Here is a 27,692-nt window from a genome sequence, read left to right on the forward strand (position 1 = left end):
CATGTTGGGTGTCTTCGGAAGGCTCATGATGCACTGATCATGGTTGTTATAGTGCTGTTATAGTAATTGTTACAAGTAATGCTATAGTAAGGTTATAGGTTATAATTTCATGTATGTAGTTATGAGGCTGAAAATGTATCTTCATGTCTTAAAATAAGCCCAGGCAAAAACTCTCCAAGAGCTGAGAGGCAATTCACACCTCATCAGGGCATGTATGGGACAAACCCAGCCCAGCCTCACAGGAACAAAGGACGCTGGCCTAGGCAGCAACAAAAGGATCTGTGGGACTCTCAAGGGAGTCACCCCTCTTCCTTTAGTCAGTTTGGAACTGCGATGAGGTAATGCTCACTGGACTCTGAAGGGTGGGGGGAAGCCAAGAGGGAAGAAAGGACATGATAAAGGGGAGAGACATTTGCCATGCTCTTCCTCTCTCTTCCACCTACATCTACAGACACCACACCAAGGCCTGGTCCACACTAACCCCCCACTTCGGACTAAGGTACGCAAATTCAGCTACGTTAATAACGTAGCTGAATTCGAAGTACCTTAGTCCGAACTTACTGCAGGTCCAGACGCGGCAGGGAGGCTCCCCCGTTGATGCCGCGTACTCCTCTCGCCGAGATGGAGTACCGGTGTCGACGGCAAGCACTTCCAGGATCGATCCGGTATCGATTTATCGCATCTAGACCAGATGCGATAAATCGATCCCAGAACATCGATTGCCTGCCGCCGGACCCGGAGGTAAGTGTAGATGTACTCCAAGTGACTGAAGCGCTGATCAAAGGGAAGAGCCTGGCTGAAGAGCAACCAGCCAGCCTGTGGTGAGAAGTATCTAAGTTTGTAAGGGCATTGAAAATGTTAAGATCAGCTTAGAATGCGTTTTGCTTTTATTTCATTTGACTAAGTCGGATTTGTGTTATAATCACTTAAAATTTATCTTTATAGTTAATAAATCTGTTTGTTTCTTCTACCTGAAGCAGTGTGTTTGGTTTGAAGCATGTCAGAGACTCCCCTTGGGATAACAAGCCTGGTACATATCAATTTCTTTGTTAAATTGACAAACTCATATAAGCTTGCTGCGTCCAGCGGGCATAACTGAACACTGCAAGATGGAAGTTCCTAGGGTTGTGTCTAGGACCGGAGATAGTGGGTAGTGTCATTCGGTTGCACAATCCAAGGAGCAGCTTACATGCCAGAGGCCGTGCATGAACAGCCCAGGAGTGGGGGTTCTCATAGCAGAGCAGGGTAAGGCTGGCTCCCAGAGTCAAGGATTGGAGTGACCTAGCAGATCACTAGTCCAGATAACACCAGAGGTGAATGATTCTGTGTCATTTGGTATTGGGGGGAAAAATCTGTGTTTAATGTCAAACCAAAGGGAACTTACTTGTCAAATTGAAAGAGAGCATTGGACAAGTCCGAATTTCTGCAGCAAGAAAGTGGTAGCAGTGCCGTATGACCATAGCAAGAAAAAAAAAGAACCACAGAGACCTGAATTGCTTGTGCCTCAACCTAGCCATCATAAAGGATAAGTCGCTGGCCAAACTCCCACCATGTGAGGACACTTTTGAAGATTATGTCAAAACATCTTGACAAACAAAGGTTTGGATGTCTTCACATGTCGGTAAACAAGATATTGGATCACCATTGCAACATGGATGGGAAAATGAGGATGATGAATTACTTCCTGTATTATTCTAGAGCCCAATGGCTTCGGGGCTTCTACAAGACCTTATTTGTGCCTGTACCAGTAGGGGCTTGCTGCACAATCAACTATGTCTATAGTCTTCCCTGCACAGAACTATGTACATGCCAAAGTTCAAGGCAATGAAGACTGTGGTAACCCATGCACTCTCAACAGAGATCATGATGATGATAATGATGTTAACTAAAAACATCACCTGTCTTATTACTTTTCAATGATTCCTGTACAAATGTATTATTTGCTTGTTTTAGCCTTTAAATGGTTGTTGTAATGCTTTGACCTCACAAAGAAACCCAATTTTATGCCTTGAAATAATATATATCATCACCACCGTAAAATAAATGACTGCAAATATTTCAGAGTGGTCATTTTAACCTGTTGAGAATGTCACTCTTTACCCCCGTTTTTTCAGCAACTACTTGACAGCTCATCATCAGGCCTCATGTGAAAGTAGGCAGAATAAGCTTTCAACGGTGTGTGTAGGCGGGAGGGTACAGTACGGCCACCAAATGGGTGGTGTCACATGCCGCTGGCCCAGTAGCCCCCTCTCAGCCCCCGTCCCTCTCCGGCCTGTGAAGACAAGAGAGAGAGAGAGAGCAGGATGGAAGGAAGGAGAAGAGGAAGGCGAGGGAAGGTTCAGACAGCAGCTGCAAAGGGAGAAGGACACAGAGCAGGAGGGAGGTGGCTGGCCTTGGTGCCCTGCACCGCCCCCTCCCCGCTCCACCCCCGGCGGGGCGGGGCGGGGCGGGCCGGGCCGGCTGCGGCGCTGCGGAAGCGGAGGAGGAAGGCACAGGCAAGGGGTGTGGAGCGCCCCTGGCCGGTTCGGGGCTTATTCCGCGTCGGCCCCTGCGCGGGGGAGGCGGGGCGCGCAGAGGAGCCCGGCCCGCTGTAAACATCCTCCTGAGAGGCCGCCGCGGGGCTCCATGGAGACGCAGGGGAAGCCCCCGCCGCCCAGCAGCCAGCGGGGGCCGGTGCTGCACATCGTGGTGGTCGGGTTCCACCACAAGAAGGGCTGCCAGGTGAGGGGAGAGGCCCGGGCTCCCCTGCCCCCTCCCTCCGGCCTGCATTGCTTCCTGCCCTGTGCTTCCTCCTCCGCCCCCCTCCGTCGCCTTTCACCCTTTCCTCTCCCCCCGCCCCGGCTTTCACCTCTGTTCACCCCCTTCCGACAACATCTGCTTATCCCCCCGCCCCGCTGTCTTCAGTTCTTTATCTGCTCCCATCCTTCTACCCTTCCCTACGCACATCTTTCCTTCCCTTCATCTTCACCCCCCACATCTAGCCCCGTCCTCTTCCTGTCTCTGTGCTTGTGTCTTTCAGCACCAGGATGAAAGATAAAAGTATGCCTGCATTACTATTCTTTTTTTTTTTTGGTAGGGGTCATTTGCTATGTGTCTCACACTGCGTGGGGGAGACCATATAAATTGAGATTTGGAAGTTTCACTCATTTATTGAAAATCTTGGTTGACAAATACAGCAAAATCCTTTCATCACCAAAGAGACTCTTAATGCTGTCCCTAAAACTAATTTGGATGCCTGATTTGTCACCCTTCCTTCCTTAAGTAGTACTTACTTTGGTGAGCAGTCCCATAGAGTTTAGTGTGAGTACTTCTGTGAGGTTGGTACTCCCTAGCATGAATAAGGGTAATAAAATTGGGGCCCCAAAGGATGCATGGGATTTAACAGGTCTGTTAGCTCTGTGCATTTATTATTTGTTGTTTTTCAGTTCCATGTACCATACTGGTTTCTTTCTCTTTCTCTCATGCACCCTCCTCTCACCCCCCCCCCCCCACGCCCAATCTTCAACTGTAGAAACTGGTAATGAAGATACATATGACATCTAGGTCCTAAGGTTCTGGGTTTTCTTGTTGGCCGCTCAGTGCTTTTTTGTCAGTGTGTATGCTTGAATATTTAAAAAAAAAAAAAAAGATATTCCAGTAGAAACTAATGGGTGAGGCTGCATTTGCTCCGACTGGCCTCTGAGGATAATTAGTCCTTAGAAAAGCAATGACTCAGTTTGCTTAGTTGGTAAATGTTGGCTATACCAAAGTTAATATTTATTCAGATGGATAAATGATTTTCTCTAATTTCAGACTTAAGGATTTCATTCTGAGGATAAAGTGATCTTAAAGAGAGTTGGCAGAATAGGATTTGACTATGCAGACTAAAATATTTTAAACTAAAATAGCTGTTTACAATAATAGATACTGATCAGGAATGGGCTATTGGGAATGTCCCAAAAGGTAAAGAAAGAGATTTAAAAAAAAGATATTGGAACAGATGAGCATTTATAAATGCAGGACAGCTTAAAAAAATAAGAGTTGGATAAGTTCTAGCTTACTCCACCTTCTGCCTCTAATAGCCCAATATGTCACTGCAACATCACAGGCATAACAAAAGGATAAATAGTTCAGTGGCTTCAGAATATTAAGCTTGTATTAAATGTTAAGTATGTATATCCTTCTCCTCCACTATATTATGATTTTTTTTTTACAGTTGTTTAATGTGGAATGTAAGGGGAAAGAGCATCATACTTTATATTCCTTGAATTCTCGTATTTCTCCCTGTACCTTTTTCAGAGCAATGATGCAGTGCAGGATTTTGGTCCAAACCTATGTGGTTTTTTGGCCTGTTCATACAGTTCCTGTGCCACAAAGCAATGACTGTTCATCTTTTGCACCTTTTTGTTCCATTGTTTAACTAAAAGAGCTTTTTTATCATTGTATTTAAATTTCTAAGGTGTGTATGATCGCGGGAGTCTGGAATGTCTGTTGTAGATGCTTTTGGGTATCAAAAGGGAGAATCATAAATGGAGTGTTCAGAGTTGCTTCTCCTGTCCTCTCCCTGTCAAGACAGCCAGTGCTATGTCCAGATTTGCAATCCAGCAATTGGCAGACATTACTACATTGCATAACAGTGTTAAATGGCCTAATGCTGAATTACTGTTGCCCTTTCATGTACATTTGTATATTGATTTTTAAAGTGAAGTTAGGTTGGTGAGATTAGTTTAGATATATCTCATCTCAACTCTTGAAATCCTGGACAACCTCTCTCATCTCTATTCCCAATAAAAAACTCTTAAATAGTACTTTCTTTTGTTTGTTACCTAAACAGTCATCAGATTAGGCTGCATATCTTTATCTTCAGTGAGAGCCATAGTTAGACTATTTCTACTGAGTAAAAGGTTTCCAAAGCTCAGTCAGTAGTTATAGTAAGCATTTTTTCAGTTATATTGTGAACTCTTGTTATGTCAGTGAAAGTTATTAATGGTTTTTCTTAACACAAACAGTTCTAAGTATCCTTCTTTTTGTCCTTTTTTTTTCTTTTTTCCCCTCCTTCTCATTTTCTCCCATGTTCACACTCTTTACAGATTGCACTTTACCCTCAAGGTGATAACTGTTCTGTAGGCAGTTTATTTTTTACAGCATATTTAGGGGGGGAAATGAATTTTGTATTTCTGAAGTGTTGCTGCTTGACACATAGAGTATTCCCTCATCCATTTATCTACAGGACTGATTCAGCATGGACAATGGCATTGCAAGGTTCCCTACTCCATCAGTTTATGTCCATGCTGTCTTGGAAGGATCATTTCTAAAAATGAGAGTACTGTATAGTTCAGTCTCTGTGCCTATACTGTCTTTGGCCTCTGCTGAGACTGTCAACAAGGATACCAATTGTGATGGTGTGTTCTATGATGTGGACTATTATTATCTGAGGATTGGTCTGAAGCCACCAGCTCATTTCATTAAGGCACCAAAGACACACTGTTAATATTTTGGGATATGTTCTGACACCACACAGTATGGTAGGTAGAAAACAAAACAAAACAAAAAAAGAAGAACCCATAGAACTTCTCGTCTGATCTTACTAACAATGGCTGAAGCTTAAAAGCATTCATCTAGCACAAGCATTACTAATCAATAGATGTTTTGGATGACCAAAATATATTTTAATCAAATCAAATATTTTGAACATTTTTGATTACTATAGGCCTGATTTAATGGGGCTATTCACATGAGTAAATTTACTCTCAGGTATGTGTTTCCAGGATCAGTTGCTATAACAATAATTAGATTCTTTTTGGGCTTGCAGTATTTATCAGACACCGGCTAGACAGTGGCTGTTATGGAAGATGGACCCTGATTGGGTGTTAGCAGAAAAGCCAGCACATATTGCCCCCAGCTGCTTAGAGGGAATGGAGCTTGGAGTCACATGTACTTTTGTCTTCTGCCTTCTGTGGTTTCAGCATTCTGTTGGGGGAGAGAGGTATCCTCTCTTCCCTTTCTGTTGCCCTTCCCTCTGCCTACAGGAGCAGCAGCAGAATGAAAATGATGTGATTATTGATGACTGGAAGTTTCACTCTGCTACTGGAATCCTGCTCACTGGAGAAACTTTTCAAGTACTGTGATCTGTGAGGTTCTTTTATATTTTTTCAGAAAATTCATATGAAATTGAATCTCTTTGCAAATCTTCTTGGCATTATATTGAAACACATTGGCACCTCTTCAGTCTAAAGTAAACTCTTTTTGGTAGAAATTAAAATCTGTAATGCAAAACTGCTGCGTGTGTAGATGTACACTTTATATATATATATATAAATAAAACACTTGGCATATATATTGTGGATTCTTCGTGTATGATTATTAATAGATAGCAAAAGTAATGGGACCTTTATGTGCTCTGAGGGTAGACATTTTAATTAGATTTGAATTGCTCTGTATAGATATCTTTTGGCTACCTGAAGTGTCTGTCTACTCCTGTTGCCCTTGTTCAGGAAAAGGAAGGTAAATATAGGAAAATTTAAGCTATATATAATAGAAATTTAATTTATGTTAAAGATAATGCTGTAAATATTTTTTTCTGGGAGTATTTTATTTTTTTCTAAAATTTTGTATGGAACCATGACTAGTTGTACATGAAAATGATTTATTTGGTGATCGTATAACAAACCTCAGAGCATCAGCCTATTTGAGATGATTTTATAGTGTGAGGTTAATTTGTAATTTTTGCAATGCTCTTGTCTAAGCTGATTCATCTTGTGTTTTCTTCTGGGTAAAGCAGGCTTATTTAACATGAGACAAATATTTACAACACATGAAATAGAGTGTTTGCTGAACAACTAGAGAAAGCTGACAGTTACATTTTCTGGGTAATTGTGCAAATTTCAGAATTGCCACTGACCGTTGAGATGGACTTGCAGTGTGTAGAAGCAGCATGAAATCAAGAATCCTGATTTCAAGAACAGATCATGGGGATCTCTCAGGCTAGTAGAGTTTAAGCCTGTTGAGGAGCCGTATGTTCAGTTTCTCTGTAGCAGGAGGCATCCAAGTATACTGCTGGTTTAGCATCCATTATTGACTACTTATGTAGTGACATTGATGAAATATTCAGAAAGAGCTACTTACCATACCTCTTCACCACAAAGAAGATGTCGGTATGATAATGACTTCTTAGAATGGGAAGAAGACGCTATCTTGGAGACTAGATCCCTCTGGTATTTGATATGTTCTGCAGCAATACATTAAGAAAGGCGATAATCTATTTGAATACTGTACTATGATAGATTTCTATGCAGCACTTACAGGGTGAGTCTACACAGCGAGCAGCATTGAGTCTCAGGGCCCGGATCATCAACAAACTCAGGCTTGCATGGCTTAGGCTACAGCTGTGTAGCATACACCCCGCCCTTTGCTTCAGAGCCCAAGCTCCAGCCTGAGCCCAAAGGGCTACACAGCTATTTTTAGTGCCTTAGTGCAAGCCTGAGTCTGTCAACCCAGGCTCTGAGACTTGCTGCCACTTGCTGTGTAGATGCATTTGTTGTGATAAATTATATGGAATGTCACTTTCCGGATAAAAAATAAAATAGCAAATATCATCCATCAAGTTATGAAACTTGCCGAAAGTCCCCGGTGGCATTAATTTAATCAAAATAGTTTTTTACTATGAATAAAATTACTTAGAATATTTAATAACATCTAATGGGCTGTTTTAAAAATATTTAAAACCATTATCTTTAGTCCCTGTCTTGTCAGCCACAGAGCAGTAAGGCAGGAGAATGGATAGGAGGGAGCAGCTGCTTCCTCTTCAGCTGTGTTTCTGCCTCAGACTCTGTATAGTCAGAAAGACCAGCAGCACTTCCAAGATACAGCTTTATAAACTGTGCAGGCCTGATTCACTGCTATTCTGCACCTTGTGTAGTAGTCTGTGCCAATATGGAGTGGATGTAAAATGTTACCATTCTGATTTGGTAGCATTTTATACCTACTTTGCAGTGGTGTAAATAACTACACAAGGTGCAGGACAGCCATGAATCAGGCCTTGTGACCCTTTGTCTGAATCAGGTAATCAAAACTGACTCCCCATAATTGCACAGTAAAGCACTAGTTATAAATATGATTGCTCCTGCTCTTCCTTGCCTTCTGCACAGTACAGGTTTTAACGTGACAGCTCTCAGGGTTCCACTGAGACTGGTTTAGTTGTTTATTACCACTACCTACCACACATACAAAAAAATCTGAGCATGGGAAAAATTACAAATGTTAAGGAACAAAATCAACCCCAAACCCATAAATCATAGAATCTGTGGCAGTAAGGCTGGCTTTTTGGCATGGTTTACATATAATGTGTGTAGTTTTAGGTGAATGTGTAATACATTTCTCTTTCCAGTACTTTTAAAATGAACCCCATCTCATTCTGTGTTCCACTTTCCTTATTGGCAAAAGCGTCCTTTATTTGGTTAGTTAAAAGCGTAATTGGAAGAGATGAATTTCAGTTGATATTCCAAAATATTTTGTCCCTTCAGAACTAAATTTTGAAGCCACTTGGTTAGATAACCTCATTGTTGTGGCCAGGGAAGAATTAATATTTTGCTAGTTTGCTGCTTTTTTAAACTCATCCCTTGATTACTCAAAAGTAATACCAACAACACTTTCCCTTCTTTGTCGACTGTGAAAGTGTACCAATATATTTTACCCATTTTATTTTTAAAATAAATAACATGGCTTGAGTATTAAGAGTCAGGAAGAAAAATCGTTTTACTAGTGAGATAAGAGGGAAAGTTTTGAGCATGTATCCTCTCACCCTCAGATATATGTGTGCCTGGTATGTTCATGTTTTTAGAGTACAGGAAAGTTGAAAGGAGAAAAGATGTTAAACAGGTTCTATTAATTCAAAAATGTCTCATGCCATATCAAATCCCAAAGCCTTCAGATAAATAATAAAAAGAACCAACATGAAAAAAATTGGCTCAAAAGCATATTTCATTGTTGTTTTCCTACTGTCTCCTCAGTTTTCTCAGCTCCAGCCCATAGTGGGGTAAATGTGTAGTAGACCTGATCTATGGAATATCTGCAGTACTGTATTTTTCATGTAGACATGGAGGAGGCTGCTTTCAAAGTATTAGGTTCTTGATCCCATTAAAAATTATGGTGAAAATGTTGTCTTTTATCAATTTATGAAACTTGGAGTAATCGAAGGAAAATATTGATTGAAATATTTCAGTTGTGAGAGAAGTCCTCAACATAAAACCAGTTACTGGTTCTTCAGAAATGAAAATCATGGCAGTACACCAAGCCAGGACAAATGTAATAGAAGTACCTGCAGGAGAACTGTGTGTTTATATGGAATATCTGCAGGTGGCTTGTTCTCTTAGCACTTCTACAGACATCTCACTTAATTCAAATTGGCTTATTTATGTTCTGTTGTCCAGCTAGTTTCAGGGTACTTTAGAAAGGCTTGCATTGCTAGAGCTATTTCTTACATACATTAGTGCTTTTCATCTTTCAAAAGTAGATCATCTTTTGTAGCAGGCAGTACTGAATTTCACAGTCTTGTAGAGTAACTGACATGAGCGAAAACAAGTTATTCCTGGTTTTGGTTTTCTCTGCCACAAAGGTATTGCTCAAAACAATAAAATATTTTCTCTCCATTAAAACTGTGTTAGCTCAGGAACATGATTTGCTTTTAAAAATGTTAATTATGTTATACAAGTACTGAGTAGCCTACTAAACTCTTATTTCTCTTTAAGATTTTGTTAGACATTTCTCTTAGGAAAATTATAGACACAAATCATGTGATGAAAATGCTGGCTTTGGGGAGAAAGCATCACCTTGTGGCTAAGGCACAAGACTGGGAGTCAGGAGAATTTTGTTCTATTCCCAGCTCAGCTACTTCTTGTGTGACCTGGGGCAAGTTATTTGAGACCTGTGCCTTAAAGTTTCATTATCTGCAAAATGGGGATGATGGCTTAAAGTAATTTATTGGTAAAGTGTTTTGAGTTCCTCAGAAGGAAGCTGCTATTATAATGCAAAGTGGTGGTGGTATCTTAAAGAATAAGGAAAATATTGACTTTTCACCTTGACCTCTCCACAGAGCTTAAGAAACAGTTTCTCTACCTGAAACTTATGTGGGGATTGAAGGGATAGAATTCACTGCAGACCCACGTGCAGATTGTTGAGCAAATACAGTCCCTTTACCAGTTTCGCCTCTTATCTGGAGTAGGAAATCTGATCACTCGTATGTTATAAATTGGGTTTAGTGGCCACTAAATCTGTGTAATTCAGACACAGTGACCATGTCACCAACTGACCTCAAATCTCTCTTCCCACTTGTTTATGAAGAACTGGAATGAAGCCCAGTTCTGGTACACTCAGTATCCAGGATCCCGTGTGCACTCATTCTGCAATCTGCCCACACCCTAGTATGATGGGTGAATATTGCCTAGAATGCACAGCTCCAAAGCATTCTTTCTGCTCATTTAAACGTACCCATCTCTAGTGGTGATGAAAAAGCAAGTTGGATAATGGGATATTACTTTTTATGTCTTGGACTGATTGTGCATCCAGTTACTGTTGTTTGCTCCAGATCCTTAATTTGTAAAACAGCAGTAACTGTTGCTACGCATTCCTATGCAGAATGAGTTTGCTGAATACATGTAATAGTGGACCACTTCAGTGCAAAAATGCCTATTCTTTTTAGTGGGGCAAAAGATTGTGTTCCGAGAGATCTTCCAAAGCATGTATTTAACAAGTATCATAACCATTGAATGTGAATGTTTGTTTTTCCCAAAAGTACAGTAATGAAAAAACAACATAGCTTACATGTCAGGGAGGCAGTATGATTTTGTTCCCCCCCCCCCCCCCCCGAGAATGAGTTCACAATATAAGTTGCCTGTGTGTTACATTACAGGTACAGTGTGGGTTCCAGGAATGAAACCACTGATATTGTCTTCCTTACCTTAGACTTAGTTTCTTCTGTGTTGCTGGCACATCAGCAGTCCGGTTTCTCCATTGATTACAGTCACTTTGTAGTTGTGATACTTCTTCCCAAATGAGGCTAGCATATTCAATATCCCCTCTCACTGTCTTCTGGCAGTTCTTCCTTGGACTTCCTTGTTTTCTCTTTCTTTTCTTGCATACCCAATTTAATGCTTGCTTAACCTGTCTCTCATCTTCCATATGGCGTGCCTGTTCCAACTTCCTGAGCCTTCTTTCTTTGATATATTCTAACTTATCCTGCTTTGTCAGTTCCCTTAGTCTTGCATTTGTTATTTTGTCTTTCCATTAAATGTGTAGAATCTTCCTCAGCCATCTGTGGTGGGCATCCTCCAATCTCTCTCTTTTAACCACTGTTATTGGCCAAGTCTCTGCTTCACACAGTAGCATGCTCAGTGCAATCTCACGGTATAATCTGACCTTTAATTTGGTGTGGAGACCTCTTTTTCACCAGATGTTGTTCCACCTTCCAAAAGTTGTGTTTGCTTTTCCTAATCTCATATATATCTTTTTCATGGCCACCTTCAAATGTCATCACACTCCCTTCTTCTATCCGTTCACTTTCTTTTCCATCCACAGATGCTTTTGTGTCACAGTTCAGGGCAATTCTGCCTGTATTCCCCTCCATGGTCCAGCAAGGCACCCACACTGAAGCTTCCAGCTCTCCAGCCATCACCTCTCTTGGTCAGAGACATGCATTTCTCTCCCTCCTGACTGGGTTTTTTCCAAGCTGCACAGTTCCCTGTTTACACTATGAATTCCCTAGCAGACTACATAAGCAGCCCTGCTCTGCTTTTCTCCTCAGAAGCTATAAACAGCATAATGACTCACAGTTGAGTTACCACATAGTTCTTAGCTTCATTCTAAGCAAGACCATTTATTTTTAAGGGAAGAGAACATGTTAAAAATAAAAGAAACTACACGCATTAATAAGTTGAGGAGACGGGGAGTGGTCTTTGCTAAAGTGCTCTGGTTGGTGTCAGTTCTTCGAACCCTTCCCTAAAGATTGGGGTCCTCCTTGTTTGCTTTACTACAACAAAGGCCTTGAGTCACTTTAAACTCACGTTATTTATTCAAAAGTCCTTTCTTTGTTTGCTGGTCTCTAGAGAATCCAGTTTGAACCAGTAAATGCAGGTCTGTCCAGCTGCTAGTGCCTCTCAGGATGTGTTAGGACCTGAGTGAATTTGCCAAATTACCACTATTCTTTGTTCCTGGAGGACTGTTGCCCCCCTCCCTCATGAAATTATATACAGTGCCTAGACCACAGTGAAACATACATTAATACGGTAAGATTTAACTTAATTCAATCTGGTTTGTCCAAGGTATTGCAGGAAATTGCCATATATGTCACAGTTTGCATCTGTTGTCCAGTTTCCTACTTTTATAATCATGGTTTTCTCTGCATTAACTTAAAAATTTTTGATGCTTCCTGTTCTACCTCTGTAGAAGGACAATCATTATGTTCCATGTTGTACTTAGTAAAACAGTGTCGTTGGTAAAGTCAAGGTTGTGTAACTCATCCGCTAACCCATTTTGCACTATCCTTGATGCCTTTTATTGCCCCTTCATCACCCAGCCTATTGTTAATGGAGAGAGGATTGGTGATATCACACATCCTTGTCTAACCCCAGTAGCAAACCCAGATCTGTATCATTCTTACTGTGCATTTATTTCCATCATATAAACTCGTTATTCTCTGGTATCCCATAGTTTCTAGCAATATTCCTCAATTAAACACTTTCTTAAAGTTGATGAAGTTGATTAAGCTGGATCTTTGCCGAGTAGTAGCTTTTTCAGTGATCTGTCGAAGAGTGAATATCTGTTCATAGTATGATCTATCTAGAGGGAACCCAGCCTGTTCTTCTTGTAATATTTCATCCACTGCATTCTTTGTTCTATTCAGCAAAATGGTAGCCAGTACTTTGCCTAGGATTGATAGCAGTATAATACTATTTCAGTTTGGGCACAGAGTAAGATCACCCTTTTTTTGGTAATGCCACTATGATACCATCTTTCCAGTGCTGTGGCACTTGTTCTTTCACCTATATTTAGTGTATAATTTAGGAACATTGGAAAGTTAAAGTATGCAAGACCTCTAAGATGCAATAACGCACACTGAATTAAACATTTAACTTTTTTTTTTAAAAACCCACCCGTATGAAACATAGGTAATCCTTGAAAAGAGTTATTTTTTAATTGAACATGTTTTCTTACATCTTAGAGGGAAGAATACTTTAACTTTACAGTGTTCCCAAATTATGTATTCTCTCATTCTATAATTGAGAAATACTCATTCATGCATGTAGCAAAAGAAAGCCTAGTGTATTGTATTTAGGTACAGAACATCAGTGATGTGAAATTGGCCTGAGCAGTCAGTGCCTGGCCTATTTTCTACTTGCCTAAAGAAAGCATGTGGAAAAATATCCTGAAATTGTATGCTTTCCTTTCAACGAGTTACTTTTACAAGCAGGTTAAAACATAGGAGACAGCTAAGAAGCAAAAAAGGTTATGGTCTATTCTTTTTATACCTAGTTCAAAATATTTAAGCTTTCACCTCGTGCCCTATGACTCTGCTGTGCAATTGCAATCTGGTAGGGTGGGTCTTCTCTCCAGAGTCCTAGGTTGTGGCACCCCTTTCCAGAGGTATGCTGGAGTCACCCTCTGGCTGCTTGTGGGGTTGATTTATTCTTGACCTATTTGCATTTTTGGTGGGAGTAAGGGACATTTCTATTATGTGATTTTTTGCTTTTGCTAACCTTCCCCCCCCCCCCCATCTCCCACCAGTGGAGAATTGATACGTTTTGTTGGTTGGCACATGCCTTACAAAGGGTTTCCCTGCGTGCTAAATTTGTTTGTCATTGTCTAACAGTGTCCTTGAGCTGGATGGCTTTTCTTTCACCACTTTTAATGTTTTATATGTATTTGTTGTGTAGCAGTTAGATGTTCTACAGTAGACACCTGTATTGATTTAAATACAATCCTGTTATTTCAGGAACAATTAAAACAAAAATATCTGGTTAAGACACCGGACTGGGCATCAGCAGGTTGGGTTTTTGTTCCTAGTTCTGCAGTTGGCTTGCTTTGTGACCCTGGACACATCACTTACTTCTAGGGTAAGTCCACACTACCCGTCGGATGGCGGGTAACGATCGATCTATCGGGGATCAATTTATCGCGTGTAGTGTAGACGCGATAAATCGATCCCCAATCGCTCTCCCGTCGACTGCTGAACTCCAGCAGTGCGAGAGGCGGAAGCAAAGTCGATGGGGGAGCCGCGGCCGTCAATCCAGCGCCGCAAGGACGCGAAGTAAGTAATCTTAATTCGATCTAAGATACGCCGTCTTCAGCTACTCTATTCTCGTAGCTGAAGTTGCGTATCTTAGATTGATCCCCCCCCTCCTCCTAGTGTAGACCAGAGAACAGACCAGGGAACAGAGAGTAGTAATCCTTATCTGCCCCATTGGAGTATTGCAATTATAAAATCATTAATCTGTGTGAGGCACTGAAATCCTACAGCGATGAGTGCCATAGAACGCGCTATGAATTGCTGTGTGTTAGCCAAACTATGTTTTTCTTACGTTGTATAGTTTTTAATTTTGTAAGAAGCTTTTAATTTTTATATCTGAAAGGGCTACTCTCAATGGCCTTTTTAGAGCAAGTGAAGAATTTTAAACACAGAGCAGAATATTGAATTGTGTGTGTGTAGTATATTTAATACTCACTGTTTCTTTAATGTTGTACACAGTACCACAAGGTCCATTTTCTTTATCACTTATGGTAGTTAGACACATAGAGGGGAGATTATTTCCCTTAATTAGCATTTTATGTACACATGTTTAAAATGTTCAAGTTTTCCTTTTTAATAGAACAATGTTACTGCAGTTTTTTCTTTGAAATCCCATATTAGCCGCAAACGATTTCCAGATATTACTTTGTACAACTCCATACTTGATCTTTTTCCTCTTTTAACATATTTTAACATCTGAACTATGAGAAGACTACTAAATATTCCTTTACAGTTCTATATCACCTGTCAACTTCAGTTTAAAATTTGAACTGAATATGCATTAAAATTAATTTTTACTGGTCTGTCAGTTCTTTATATGGGTAACCGATGCACACAGAATTCAGCATTGTTGCAGGTATTTAAATGGCATTGTGTACCAGTAATTTTTGACCTTCTCTCATGAATAGATGATCAGTAAAAGAGGTAATCCTAACAACATTTTGGATGAAAGCGCTATAGAAGTGCAAAGATTTCAAAGCGCTTTGCAAACATTAATTCAGTCTACAACACCTCTGTAAGATAGATATGCATGTGAATGGAACTCAGTGGGAATTGAATTACTGTATGACATTAATTTACATATAGGTGAGCATTTCTTTCTAAACGCTCACTCATATTTTAATGATACTTAAAAAAAAAAACCCCAAACAAGGACTAAACCTCAGTAATGGAAAGGAGCCATGTCTAATGGTTAGAGCCATGGGTCTAGGAGTCAGAATGCCTGGAATCTGATTAGGACTCAACCAATGACTATGTGTTACTTGTGTTTTGTTACTGTTGTATGAATGTTAGGGGCTGTGGGGCTGATTTAAATATTGTAAAGGACTTTGACGTTCTTGTATGTAAGCATAAAATGGTATTGTTTGCACTAAAGTACTGGAGACTTGCTCTGTGAGAAGGTGGCCTTACCTAGAGTGTCATCTTTTGGCAGGCTGAAGCATGAGAGATGGGCCTGCCTCAGTTTTCTTCCTTCAAAATCTCCAGTAACTCCACAACAGCTCGCTTCCCTAAATAATACCATCCTTGGGCTGGTTTAGTACCAAAACATAATTTAGGTAATCCATAACAAAAGCTCCAAACATAGTCTGTTTTTCACACCCCAGTACATAGGGTTCTTAAAATTCCATGACGTGATGCTCCCACAAACCACATTCTGGCATCTTCTGTCACATCTGGGCTCTTCTTCGGTCCTCTCCTATCCTTTTTCCAGGACAGCCACCTGAGCTCTTCCAGCTGGAGTGGACTACCACTCTTCCCAGCAGGAATCCCCACAGCATGTCTGCTGGGTGTTTATCCTCACCAGGGGAGCATCTCTCATTACTCCTGTTCCATTAGCCTTTTCCAGCTTGGAAGCCAGCAAGTAAGTCCCTTTGCTGCTGTTTTGCCTTCAGCCCTCTGGCACTGGTTCTCCTGCTTGGGGAGGTTGACAGAATAAACCCCTGTATTCACACTCTACACTCTACTGTAATAATGTTTGTACAAAATTATATTTAGTGAGGTATCATTTGAAAACTCATAATTTGCAGGTCACTATTGTCCTGGGGAAATGCGTGTGGCAACATTGTAATGTGAAGTTATAAAATTTCCCTGTATGATGTTATTAATACATATTCCAAACCCCACAGCCCTGCCCAGGCAGGAGTCAAGTCTGTCTTAAAGAAAGGAAGGAATGTGTGCTTACCTTAATTTGCATTTAAGCAGTAAACAGAGTCATCAAGCAGAGGGGGAAAACAAAGGAGGTGAAAAAAATTAGCAGGAAACATCCTTCCACATGGACATTTTGTCTCTGGACTCTCAGCTGGAAATGTTTTTCAAGAGGGGGACTGAAACTATAAAAGGGAGGGACAAGCACCCCAGGAAACCCCCCCAATCACATTCACTGCACCTGAAAAACCTGAAAAGACAAAGGAAGCAACAATTGGACTCTGGGACCGGTGTCCTGACATAAAGAGTTTAGTCAGTAAGACTGTTGAAAACATGGTGAGAAATGTTGCTTGAATCTGCTATAGTTTGTTAGGTACTGTATTAATAAACATCTTATCTTTATTTTTCTTGTAACCGTTTCTGTCTTTTTATGTCTTATTACTTGTACTCACTTAAAGTCTATCTCTTTGTAGTTAATAAACTTGTTTTATTTTTTTAGCTAATCCAGTGTGTTCAGGTTGAAGTGCCTGTGTAACTCCATTTGAGATAACAAGTTGTTTGCATATTATTCCCTTAAGGGAATAACAGATTTAACATATTTGCACTGTACAGTCCTGGGCAGTACAGGACATAAGTTTCTGGGGGAAAATGTGATACTGGGAGTGGGCTGTGGTCACCCTGGTAATCTTTAAAATTGGTAAGAGCCGAGGTGTGGCTGGCTGGCTGCAGCACACACAGACATAGCTGGAAATGACTTACATGCTGGAGGCTGTGAGCAGTATAGGTTGGAGGCTACAGCAGCAAGGCATTGTAAAGGGCACCCCAGGTTACAGGGGAGGGGTGACACTGCTACTCATTGGTCTGGATGATAACCTGGTATGCCATAGGGAGGTCAGCTGGCAAACCTCCTTGCTGCTCTTCTGCCTTCTGCTTTCCCATAGGAACCACATACTGTCTCCTAGCTCTGGCAGCTGTCATCTTCCAACCTCACTCCCAGTCAGCTCTCACATGCCCATTTCCTCACTCATTCAGGCAACTCTGAGTCACCGCTCTTTCACTTTCTAGGACCCAGCTGCCCTCTTTTAAGTCCAGTTGGGGTCAACTGATGAGTCACAGGTGCACTGTTAAAAGGCCAGTGTCACCCTGTGACTTTCTTTCCTCATTTTATTAGTTGGCTTCAGATTCTTCAATATTGGTTCTTTTAATTTCTTTGCTTTAAAAAGTTTTCAATGATTATCCTTTCTTGGATTTCATTGCCAAACAGCATCTCTATTTGGCATGTAATTATATAATTTCAGTTTGGGATGATATTCTGACACAAGATGACCAACTGGTGCTAATGTGTTACTTGCTCTCCCAAAACTTAAATGTATATGATGCCTGATTAAAAGGTGTTTGTTGGTTTGGTTACTGCTGATGAAAGGTACCAGGTCGGCAGTCTGAGAAACTAAGCCACAGGACAAGTACAGCTTATGCAGTAGCAGTGAATGATCTCCCCCCTCCCCCCCGCCCGCCCCACTAATGTGTTCTCCTGGAGAGATGACCTTTGGGTTGAGAAGATACCTATCTCCATGCCTCTGTGATGGACAAATTAAAATCAATCACAGTGCAGTTTTGGTGAGGTGGAAACCTATCAACTAGGAACTGACTGAGACCACCAAACATCCTTCACCTGAGACACTGAAGTCTAGGTGACTATTAATCTGGGCTGGATTCAAATCAGTGACTTAGAGAAGAAAATAAGATATTTTTGAGCTTGCTTCTCTCTCCTCAATTTTTTTTTAAATGTCTAGTCTGCACCTTCGATATTTACCATATCTGCATATTGTGTTTGGAGCCTATATGAATGAACATGGTAGGAGGAGGGCATAAGGAGCATTGTCCCAGTTCTTGTGTCCTCCACGCAGTGCTCAGGAAGTAACTTTTGCAAAGTGGATGTGGCAGGTTGAGTGTAGGGCCACAGCTTGCCCTGTTTATATGAGCCAGCATAGCTGGCCAGGGGCAGGTAGGTGCAGAGAAAGCATTGGACCGAAGCTGCATTCCCTGGAGCACCAGGAGATGTGCCTGCCGAGGGGGACAGTACTGCTTGGAATTCTCACTGGGGCATTTTCTGTGGACTACAATCAAGATCTTCGTGTTCCACTCTGGGATATGGTGTTCAAATCCCAATCCCCTACTTTGGGATTGCTACAGAGACTGCACATTCATCCTCTAAGGGCTAGTCTACACTACCCGCCCGGATCGGCAGGTAGAAATCGATCTCTCGGGGATCGATTTATCGCGTCTCATCTAGATGGATAAATCGATCCCCGAATCGACGCGCTTACTCGCACCTCGTCAGGAGGAGTAAGCGCCGTCGACAGGAGAGCTGCGGCAGTCGATTTGCCGCCGTCCTCACAGCGGGGTAAGTTGAATAGGATACGCCAAATTCAGCTACGCTATTCGCATAGCTGAATTTGCATACCTTAAATCGACCCCCCCCTCCCTTTAGTGTAGACCTAGTTTGCAAGACAGCCTTGTAACATCCTTCCCCTCCCAAGCTAAATGTGACTTTCTGGGAAGGCAGCCTTTCTTGGCTGGTGAGAAAGTCGCTGGTCTGACAAGTCTTTAAGGAGTAGTGTGCAGGGAAAGGATCCTGAAGGACTCTTCCATTTCATTTACATTTTTTTTAACTAGTACTCTTTATGAAAGCAAAATGTTCGAGTAACTGTAATTGAGAAATAGCAAAGAATATCCAAAACACTTAGTGAGAACATTTCTGAAGTCAAATATGAAGGTTTTGTTTGTAGGGTTTTGGGTTGGGAGTTTAAGAATATTTTAATTTAATTTATTTACACTAGCAACACTATCTGAATGTTATATTTTAATATAGGAAGTCAGATTTTTGAGGCAGACTCTAATGGACAAGTTGTAAATATCTATAGCAGGACAAATGGTGTCATTGTAACATATCTAAGTAGCTGTCCTATTTATAGTTTTGGTGGTGCAGGGTGGGGCATGATGATAAAAGGTATCCAGAGAAGATTATCAGCTGCTTTTAAAGTCTGAAAGGGAAACCAAAAGGAGTCTAAAGGGAGCGCAAAGTCAAATTTATTATCTATTAAAATGAAGGGAAAACTTTAATTTGACATTGTCTATATGTATCTGTCTAATAGAGTTAATGATATTTGTGATGTAGGTGTGTCATTGTTTTGTCTGTCAACTGTTTGAAGTTGTAAACATTGATTCTGTGGTTTGTTTGCCAATACAACGGGAGGGAAATGTTAAAATAAAGCAAGAATTGTGCCCAAAGTGTTTATAGACACTAATGCTACCTGGGGCTTGTTTTTTCACTCTGTTACGTATTACAATTTCAGCAAGTGCTTCAGATTAATCCTTTAGGGGGTCTGATTTTTCTTGATTCTACTACACGAGGACTAGCATATCAAGAAGAAAAAAGAATTTCCTTTAAAATTTCTGATTACAACAAAGTTTAGAATTGCTGCCTTGCATTCTGACTTGGACTAATCTACAATGGGATGGTTCCTCTAAATAGGAATAAAATGAGTCTTTTGCGCAGAGCTTCATTTCTTGACTTGAACTGTTTATCCTAGCTGTTGAGGCAGGGGGGAAAATTCAAAAGAACTTTTCCCAAAATAGAATAGGTTCACTTCATACAAATTAGAGTGATGGAACTTTGAGTGACTTGCAAAACCTTCTTGCTATATAATTTATAAAATGAAACTGTAGTTCTAAGTGTTAATTAGAGATTCAGGGTGAAAGCTAGACCCATTGAAGTCAATGGCAAACTCCCATTGATTTCAGTGGGCCCAAGATTTCTCCCTCTATATTCTGAGGTGGGAGTTTCAAAAATGCCTAAGGGTGCATCCCCAACAGGAAGAAAGATGTTTTACAAAACAGTTGTAATATATGCATAGAAGGTATTTGCCTCATTATCTCTTTGTTGTTTTTGCTCCTCATGATTAACTGGCTTTATGAAAATTCTTTAATCTTCAGTTTCCTTGATTATCAGTGAATTAGTAATTGACATATGCTGTAAATTACTAATTCATTTATAAATAAGGAAACTGAGGATGGGGTTTGTATAATATGCACTTAGGCTTGTACAAAATCAATTAAATACAAATTATGGAGTTAAATACGCATTGTGCTCCCATCCACATGGTCCAGTCATCAACTTAACTACTCTCTGTCCAGAAAATGTCTTGGAGAACAGATACATCATAATTTGTAAAATCTATCTGTGCTTTAAAATAGATTAAATATACAAAAAAGACCATTTCATTTTTATAGCTGTTTTTTGTTCTGAGTGTAGCTTTTTACTGAAGTCTTATCATTTCATTCTATACAAAATTACACACAAATTGTTGAAAGAAGATTATTAAGGTTGCAGAGTCAAGCACTCAAAATTTAGGAAATTCATAATTCAACCCCCTTGTGCATATGCAGTATGATACAGTCTTTAATTACTTACTGTTTGTTCCACAGACCTCTGCCTCATTCAATGCATAGGATAGAGGATGCTCACTTAATATCCTCATTGTTCAGTGTGTGGCCACACGCCTTATTTACTGCACATTGTTCAGCCCCTGCTCTGAAGACAGAATTATTAATTTCCTCGTGGGCTTGACTGTGGTGCTCATCACAATAGTACCTGAGTGCTTCATAAACATACATTTAATTAAGCTTCACAAAACCCCTGTGAGAATAGGTGGCATTATCCCCATTTTACAGATGGCAGAACTGAGGCATAGAGAGATTAAGGTCAAAAGCTTCCACTAATTTTGGGTGTCCAGTCTGAGACTCCTATGAACTGATTTTTCAGACCATTTCGCATTATTTTCGTGTTCAAAGCACAGCTCCTATTGACTTGAGTTCCGGCTCTGAGTGCTCAGCACTTTAGCAAATCAGACCCCAGGATATCAAGCTGGACACTCAGCAAATGAGGAACACACAATCTGTGGCCATCTGTGAAAAGTTAGGTGTAAGTGACTTGCCTAATGTCACATAGGAGTTCTGTGGCAGAAGTAGGAATAGAAGCCAATTTTTCCAGGGCAGCATTCAACTATGAGACCATCCTTTCTGTTCCTGCAGTTCCTAGACTCATTCACTACACACCCTCCGCCTTCTGTAACAAATGAGGCAGGGATCCTACACGCACTAGCGTCCTTTACTACAGAACCCTCATTTATCCCCAGAGCAGGTCCATCCAGGACACTGAATGAGGCATGGGTCCCTGTGATCATGTAACTAAAGACTGTCACAATCTGCCACATCTGGGAACTGAATTAAGGGGTGTCACGGAGAGCATAGGCTCCCGGCTCTTAGTTCTGGTGCCCGTTCCCAGACCAAACCTGAGCAGCTGCGAAACTGCCTGTTCCCAGACCAAAACTGAGCAGCCGTTACATGGGAAAAAACCCTTATGCCCCCATAGCCCTGAGCTGGAGCCTACTCAGTCTTTCTGCGGGAATGGCACATGCGGAGTCCGGTCGCATATGGACACTGTGAAAGGCTTGAGAATGCTCAGCATGGCCAGAATCTTTAGAGATCTACGAAATTTCTCCTGAGCATGTGCAAACTGCAATTTTTCATGGGTTTACAATTTAGCCAAATTTGGGCAGATTTTCATGGGGATGGCAAAATGTACTTCCCTGGCACAAAAACCAACTCCCTTCTCCAAAGCATAAAAGAGCTAGAGAAAAGATCACCAGATCAAAGAAAAGACACTTTTTTTAACCTTGTATTTTTCCTTAGCCTTATTCTTGGAAATGGCTGAAATTTTCTACCCTCTTCCTCCTCTCCTCCCCCCCCCCAAATCAAATTATATACACACACACATACACACACCTTAGGCAGACATCTGGCATGAAAAATTCCAGCCCAAATAGATATATTTTGGCAAGCTGAATATAAGTAACTGAAAATAGAGTCTCATATTGGGAAGTGTTGGGCAATCTTATTAATGGGCCGTGCTACCAGCCCTGTGTACAGTTAAACTACTAAAAATATTTTTTTTTAAATTATAATTGATATGTACATGGATTTTAAACTTCTGTTATGTAATTGTTAGATGGCGCTAAAGTCAAAATTTCAAATAACATAGATATTAAGGTGTGTCTTTAGATATTTAATAATCACTATGTACACATTAAGTTCTTTTGCATACAAATACCAATTTGAAATTTTACTCCAGTGACACATAGGCACCCAAAAAGTCTCTAATACATCACAGGTAGAATTTTAGACAGTCCATCTTTGTTTTTAAATTATCCATTTGTCCAGTTTTCTCTTTCTCTCCTTTTTATTTTGTCAGTAGTGTTTGAGGTTATTCCATTGTATAATTAAAACTATATTGTTTGTTTGTAAAAGTTCTTCAGTTTGTTTTGAAATTAATAAGTCCACCACTTATAAGCTAGCAGAGACTTCCATATCCTTACTATAGTATATTCCTTGCGACGAACAACGCTGTACAAACATTTGTGTATTAAAATTTATTTTTTGCATTTTCTATTTCAAAGGTTATATCGTGAAGGCGAACGATGATACTCCTCATTCTAGTAATATTTTTGTTAACAGTTACTATTTGCAGCCAGAATGTCTGAATTTTGGAACAGAATCAAATTATACATTCTAAATCCGTTTCTCCATTGTAACTGCTCCAGCACTCTTTATGATGCTGTAATTTCACGGTCTATAACGTGGAAGGTATATAATAGAATATGAGTTTTTACTGACAATCTATCAAATCGCAGACAATTGCTACTTCGTGGATACATTGTCTCATTCTATTATTCCTCTTTCGTTTGGAAGCCAAATGCTTCTCCCGTTTATCTCGATTGCTGAGTTTGAACAAAACAAGCAATCTTTTATATATTTTCAGTGGAAAGGAATTTTAAATAGAATCCTGGAATACAATTGTCTTTAAATTAGTTGTTTTCTGTTACGCCTCTTTTTTTTCTTTCTCTCTCTCTCTCTCTCTCTCTCTCTCTCTCTCATGTACTTTGTGAGAAGATTGTAGCGTTAAGTGCAGGGTGGCTGTGGCCATAGGAAGCTTTCATTTTTCTTTGGCATGGCCTGGAGCTCTTCCTGCATATGATGGTGTGAGATACAGTATGAATCAGGAATGAGCAAATTTGAAACCAGCACTGCCATTTGTGAGGCTGGGTTTTTTTGCCCCATATAGATGTGTCACACAACTCAACAGCGTCTGGAGTAAAGGTGACATAACAGAATTCCCATTTTATTTTCTTACTGATTTCTCCTATTCTTGATTCCCCTCCTCCCCTCCCACACCAGTATTATTATTGGGGTTTAAATTTGATTGTCCATGTACTATTGAAATTATTTCCTACATGATTTCTTTTGCATGCTCTTCTAGGGAAGTTTACAATGTCTGAAAAACACTTTTACAAGTTTGACAACTGATTGATCTTCAGTAGAACATCTTCTAACAGAAATTATATTTTCTTCCTTAATAACCTCGGCTCTCTTTACTGATAAATGAAGATTTGGCTAGAGCTCTCTCTCCCTCATTGTGACAAGTAAATGTAATAGTTAAATTAAACAATTTTGTGGGATTTTTAATTGGCAATATTAGATTGGCACATTTATTATACTGTTGAAGGTAGTACCCATAATGTCAGTGACTCTGTAAAGCAGAACCTCCATCTCACTCACTTTTTCAGTGATTGCTTGATTAGTCTGCACTACCGTTACTTTTGTAGAGTCTTGCATTTTAAGGGTCATCCTTTCTCTTTCATCGCAGACAAATTGATTTGTGCACTTGAATTGAAAACATCTCCTTCCCTCCACTCTCAAAACCATATAGTAGGTGTAGATTTTCAACCGCACAAAACAAGATGGTCTGTTCATTCTTTTACATTCTATTTTAACTGTAACCAGTCAGGAAGAAGACCTAGGTGTCACGGGACAGCTTAATGAAAATATCTACTTGATGCATAGAAGTGATCAATAAAAAGTTAGGCTGCATAAAGAATGGGCTAGAAAGTACTGACTATATTATAATGCCATTATATAACTAAATGCTATGTTTTCCCCCTTGAATGTACTCTGTTCAATTCTAGCCAACCCTTCTCTAGAAATACATACCAAAAATACAGAAGGGGTCCAAAGGTGGGCTATACATGATTAGCTGTATAGTGAGACTTCATGTGAAGAGAGATTGAGAAGATTAGGATTCTTAACTAGAAAGATGATGAATAGGGGATATGATTGAGGTATTCAGAATAATGAATGAGATACAGAGAGTGAATCAGAAGTTCCCATTTATCTCTTCTCACAGTACAATAACAAAAGGACTTCAAATGGAATTGAAAAGCAACACTTTTAAAACTGATAAAAATAAATACTCTTAGCACACAACTAACCTGTGGAACTTATTGCACTAAGAGATTACTGAAGGCAAGGTCTTAATAAGATTCAAAATAGTGCTTAGTTATAAATATAGATCTAGTAGAACCTCAGACTTACGAACTGACCAGTCAACCACACACCTCATTTGGAACGGGAAGTACGCAATCAGGCAGCACCAGAGACCCCCCCAAAAAGGCAAATACAGTACAGTGTTGTACTAAACCGAAACTACTAAAAATAAAGGGAAAGCAGGTGTGACGTTGCACTCTATATGATGTCATGAAAATATGCTAATAAGCATAAATATAATCTAACTGGAATATGCTTCATGCAAAAGGTCTCTTGTAAGGTATCATTACAAAGCTTATAATCTACTGAGTGTGGTCATTCTATTTGTATAATTGTATCACTCTTGTATCTGAAACTAGAAATATGAAATATAACTCTAAGGTCCTATTGAAGTTATGCAAAGTGTGGGCTATTAATGTTGGTTTGGAATCCTGATGGCTCCCATTAACCAGGACAATTGACTGTAGATGGCTCTGTTTTATTTGTGAATCTTCCTGTATACGTGTGTGCTGGCAAGTGGGTAATGAAGTCTTACAGTGACGTGTGATCATGTCACCTGAACTGGAATCCATTTTTAACCTGGTGCTTTTCCATTTAGAGGGGGGTGTGGGGACCCAGAGAGAGACCAAAGATTCCTGCCTTGTGCCAAAGATATATAAGTGGGTGGAACAGAACAAAGGGGCGGCCATCATGAGAAATCCCCTAGCTACCACCTGAGCTGGAACAAGGGCTGTACTGGGGAAAGGATTGTGCCCAGACTAGGAAGGCGTCCAGTCTGTGAAAGAAACTTATTGAAACATCTCTGAGGGTGAGATTTTATCTGTATTCAGTTTTATTACAAACATTATTGTACTAGGCTTAGACTTGGTGTTTTGTTTTATTTTGCTTGGTAATTCACTTTGTTCTGTCACTACTTGGAACCACTTAATCCTACTTTCTGTATTTAATAAAATCACTTTTTACTTATTAATTAACCCAGAGTATGTATTAATACCTGGGGGGGGGTGCATACCTCTCTATCAGTTTTATAGAGGGCAAACAATTTATGAGTTTACCCTGTATAAGCTTTATATAGGGTACAATGGATTTATTTGGGGTTTGGACTGCATTGGGAGTTGGGCATCTGAGTGTTAAAGACAGGAACACTTCTTAAGCTACTTTCAGTTAAATCTGCAGCTTTGGGGCATGTGGTTCAGACCCTGGGTCTGTGTTGGAGCAGACTGGCGTGTCTGGCTCAACAAGATAGGGTGCTGGAGTCCCAAGTTGGCAGGGAAAGCAGGGGCAGAAGTAGTCTTGGCACATCAGTTGGCAGCCCCCTGGGGGTTTCTGTGATCCAACCCGTCACAGCAGGATTTTTCTTCTGCATAGTAAAGGTACAAAGCTGTATTAAATCAATGTTCAGTTGTAAACTTTTGAAAGAACAACATTTTGTTCAGAGTTACGAACAACCCCCATTCCCGTAACTCTGAGGTTTTACTGTAGTGAAATCATCCACAAGTAGATGGTATAAAGGATGTAGACCCTCATGCAGGTTGTCCACAATGGAATTTCTTGCACCTTAAACTGAAGCACTTGGTTCTAGCCTCCAGTGGAGACAGAATTCCAGACTTGAGGCACCACTGGACTGATCTGGTGTGGCAGTTGCTATGTATTTCTGTTTTGGGTAACATGGTCTTTTTTTTTTTTCTTCAGGTTGAATTCTCCTATCCTCCCCTCATCCCAGGAGAAGGACATGACAGCCACAGTTTACCAGAAGAATGGAAATACTTGCCTTTCCTTGCCTTGCCAGATGGAGCTCACAACTATCAAGAAGGTAAGAAAGCAAAGATGAGGTTACAGCATCTGAGTGAGGATCAGTGGCAGTAGCTGAAGACTGGGTCCTCCTGTGTGCTTCTACTAGGGGGGAAAGAATCCTGACACTTGAACTATTAATTAACCAGACTTCTGACTACTTGCATTCTATTAATCTTTATTTTGTAGTTTAGTCCACAACTGCGGAAATGGATTTTACAGAAATGGAATCTGTAAAAAGAAGCAACTTAAAATACTTGCACTTTTAAACTGAACCCTGATCATGAGAATGCAGTAGCAGGAAATCTTCACTCAATACAGGGGGTTCCTTTAAAGGGTACAACCTCACTTGCCTATGGTTATAAAATAAAATAAAATAAAATAAAATAACCCACACTCCCCAAAACCTTCATTAAGGAAATCTGATCCTGTAAATATTTTTGGAGGTGGGAGAAAAAGTATTCAAAAGTGTGTGAACAAAGCAATCTGTTTTTGCTTAAATAGATCTGTGGTTCTCAAAATGTGTTCTACAGATCCTTATTGACAGTCTGCAGAAATCATATAGTGAGAACCAACCAATGAGAAGGGCAGGAGGACTTGCTATGAAGAGTAGTGACCTTCAGAATGAAAAGGTGGGAGAATAATTTTGCCATATTTAGGACTTAGCCAAGGCATAGCAGGCTATAGGTAAATATATCTATAGATAGTTTTGCTCTGTCTATAGATGGAAAAATGAAATATTTTATTTAAAATTTTTCTCTTAATCTTGCTTTATGCTTCCTCCTCAAGAAGACCAACTTTCTGAGAAACCAAGGATCAGTTTACACAAGTCCTATTGTCTGGGACTTTCAGTTTCAAATTCTGAATCAGTATCAAAATAGCACTATAGGCGCTGGAGAAAAAGGGATCACTTTAAAATGAACACTTGAAAATGTTTTACTTTTACAAGTAATGCCAAAGGGTCCTATAACTGAAAGATTAGAGGGAAAATATTTTTTTTTTCATTCCAGATTTTTTTCTTTGTGCATTTGTGACAGTACTTTTTATGTACTGTGGT

At 40.1% G+C, this 27,692-nt stretch overlaps 1 protein-coding gene across 2 annotated transcripts in view; it reads left to right on the forward strand.

The window, feature by feature from the left end:
• The first annotated feature begins 2,436 nt into the window (after positions 1-2,436).
• Positions 2,437-27,692, forward strand: part of AVL9 (AVL9 cell migration associated) — a 76,116-nt gene continuing 50,860 nt past the window's right edge. The window contains exons 1-3 of one of the 2 annotated variants that reach the window (XM_065583741.1): positions 2,437-2,721; positions 5,210-5,504; positions 26,537-26,657. In XM_065583741.1, the coding sequence (XP_065439813.1) occupies positions 5,502-5,504; positions 26,537-26,657 (124 nt within the window). In that variant the 5' untranslated portion in view covers positions 2,437-2,721; positions 5,210-5,501. The remainder of the gene's footprint in view (positions 2,722-5,209; positions 5,505-26,536; positions 26,658-27,692) is intronic. The other variant, XM_008171204.4, reaches the window with a different exon arrangement.

This window comes from Chrysemys picta, chromosome 2 (genome assembly GCF_011386835.1).
Source record: "Chrysemys picta bellii isolate R12L10 chromosome 2, ASM1138683v2, whole genome shotgun sequence".
Lineage (NCBI taxonomy): Eukaryota > Metazoa > Chordata > Testudines > Emydidae > Chrysemys > Chrysemys picta.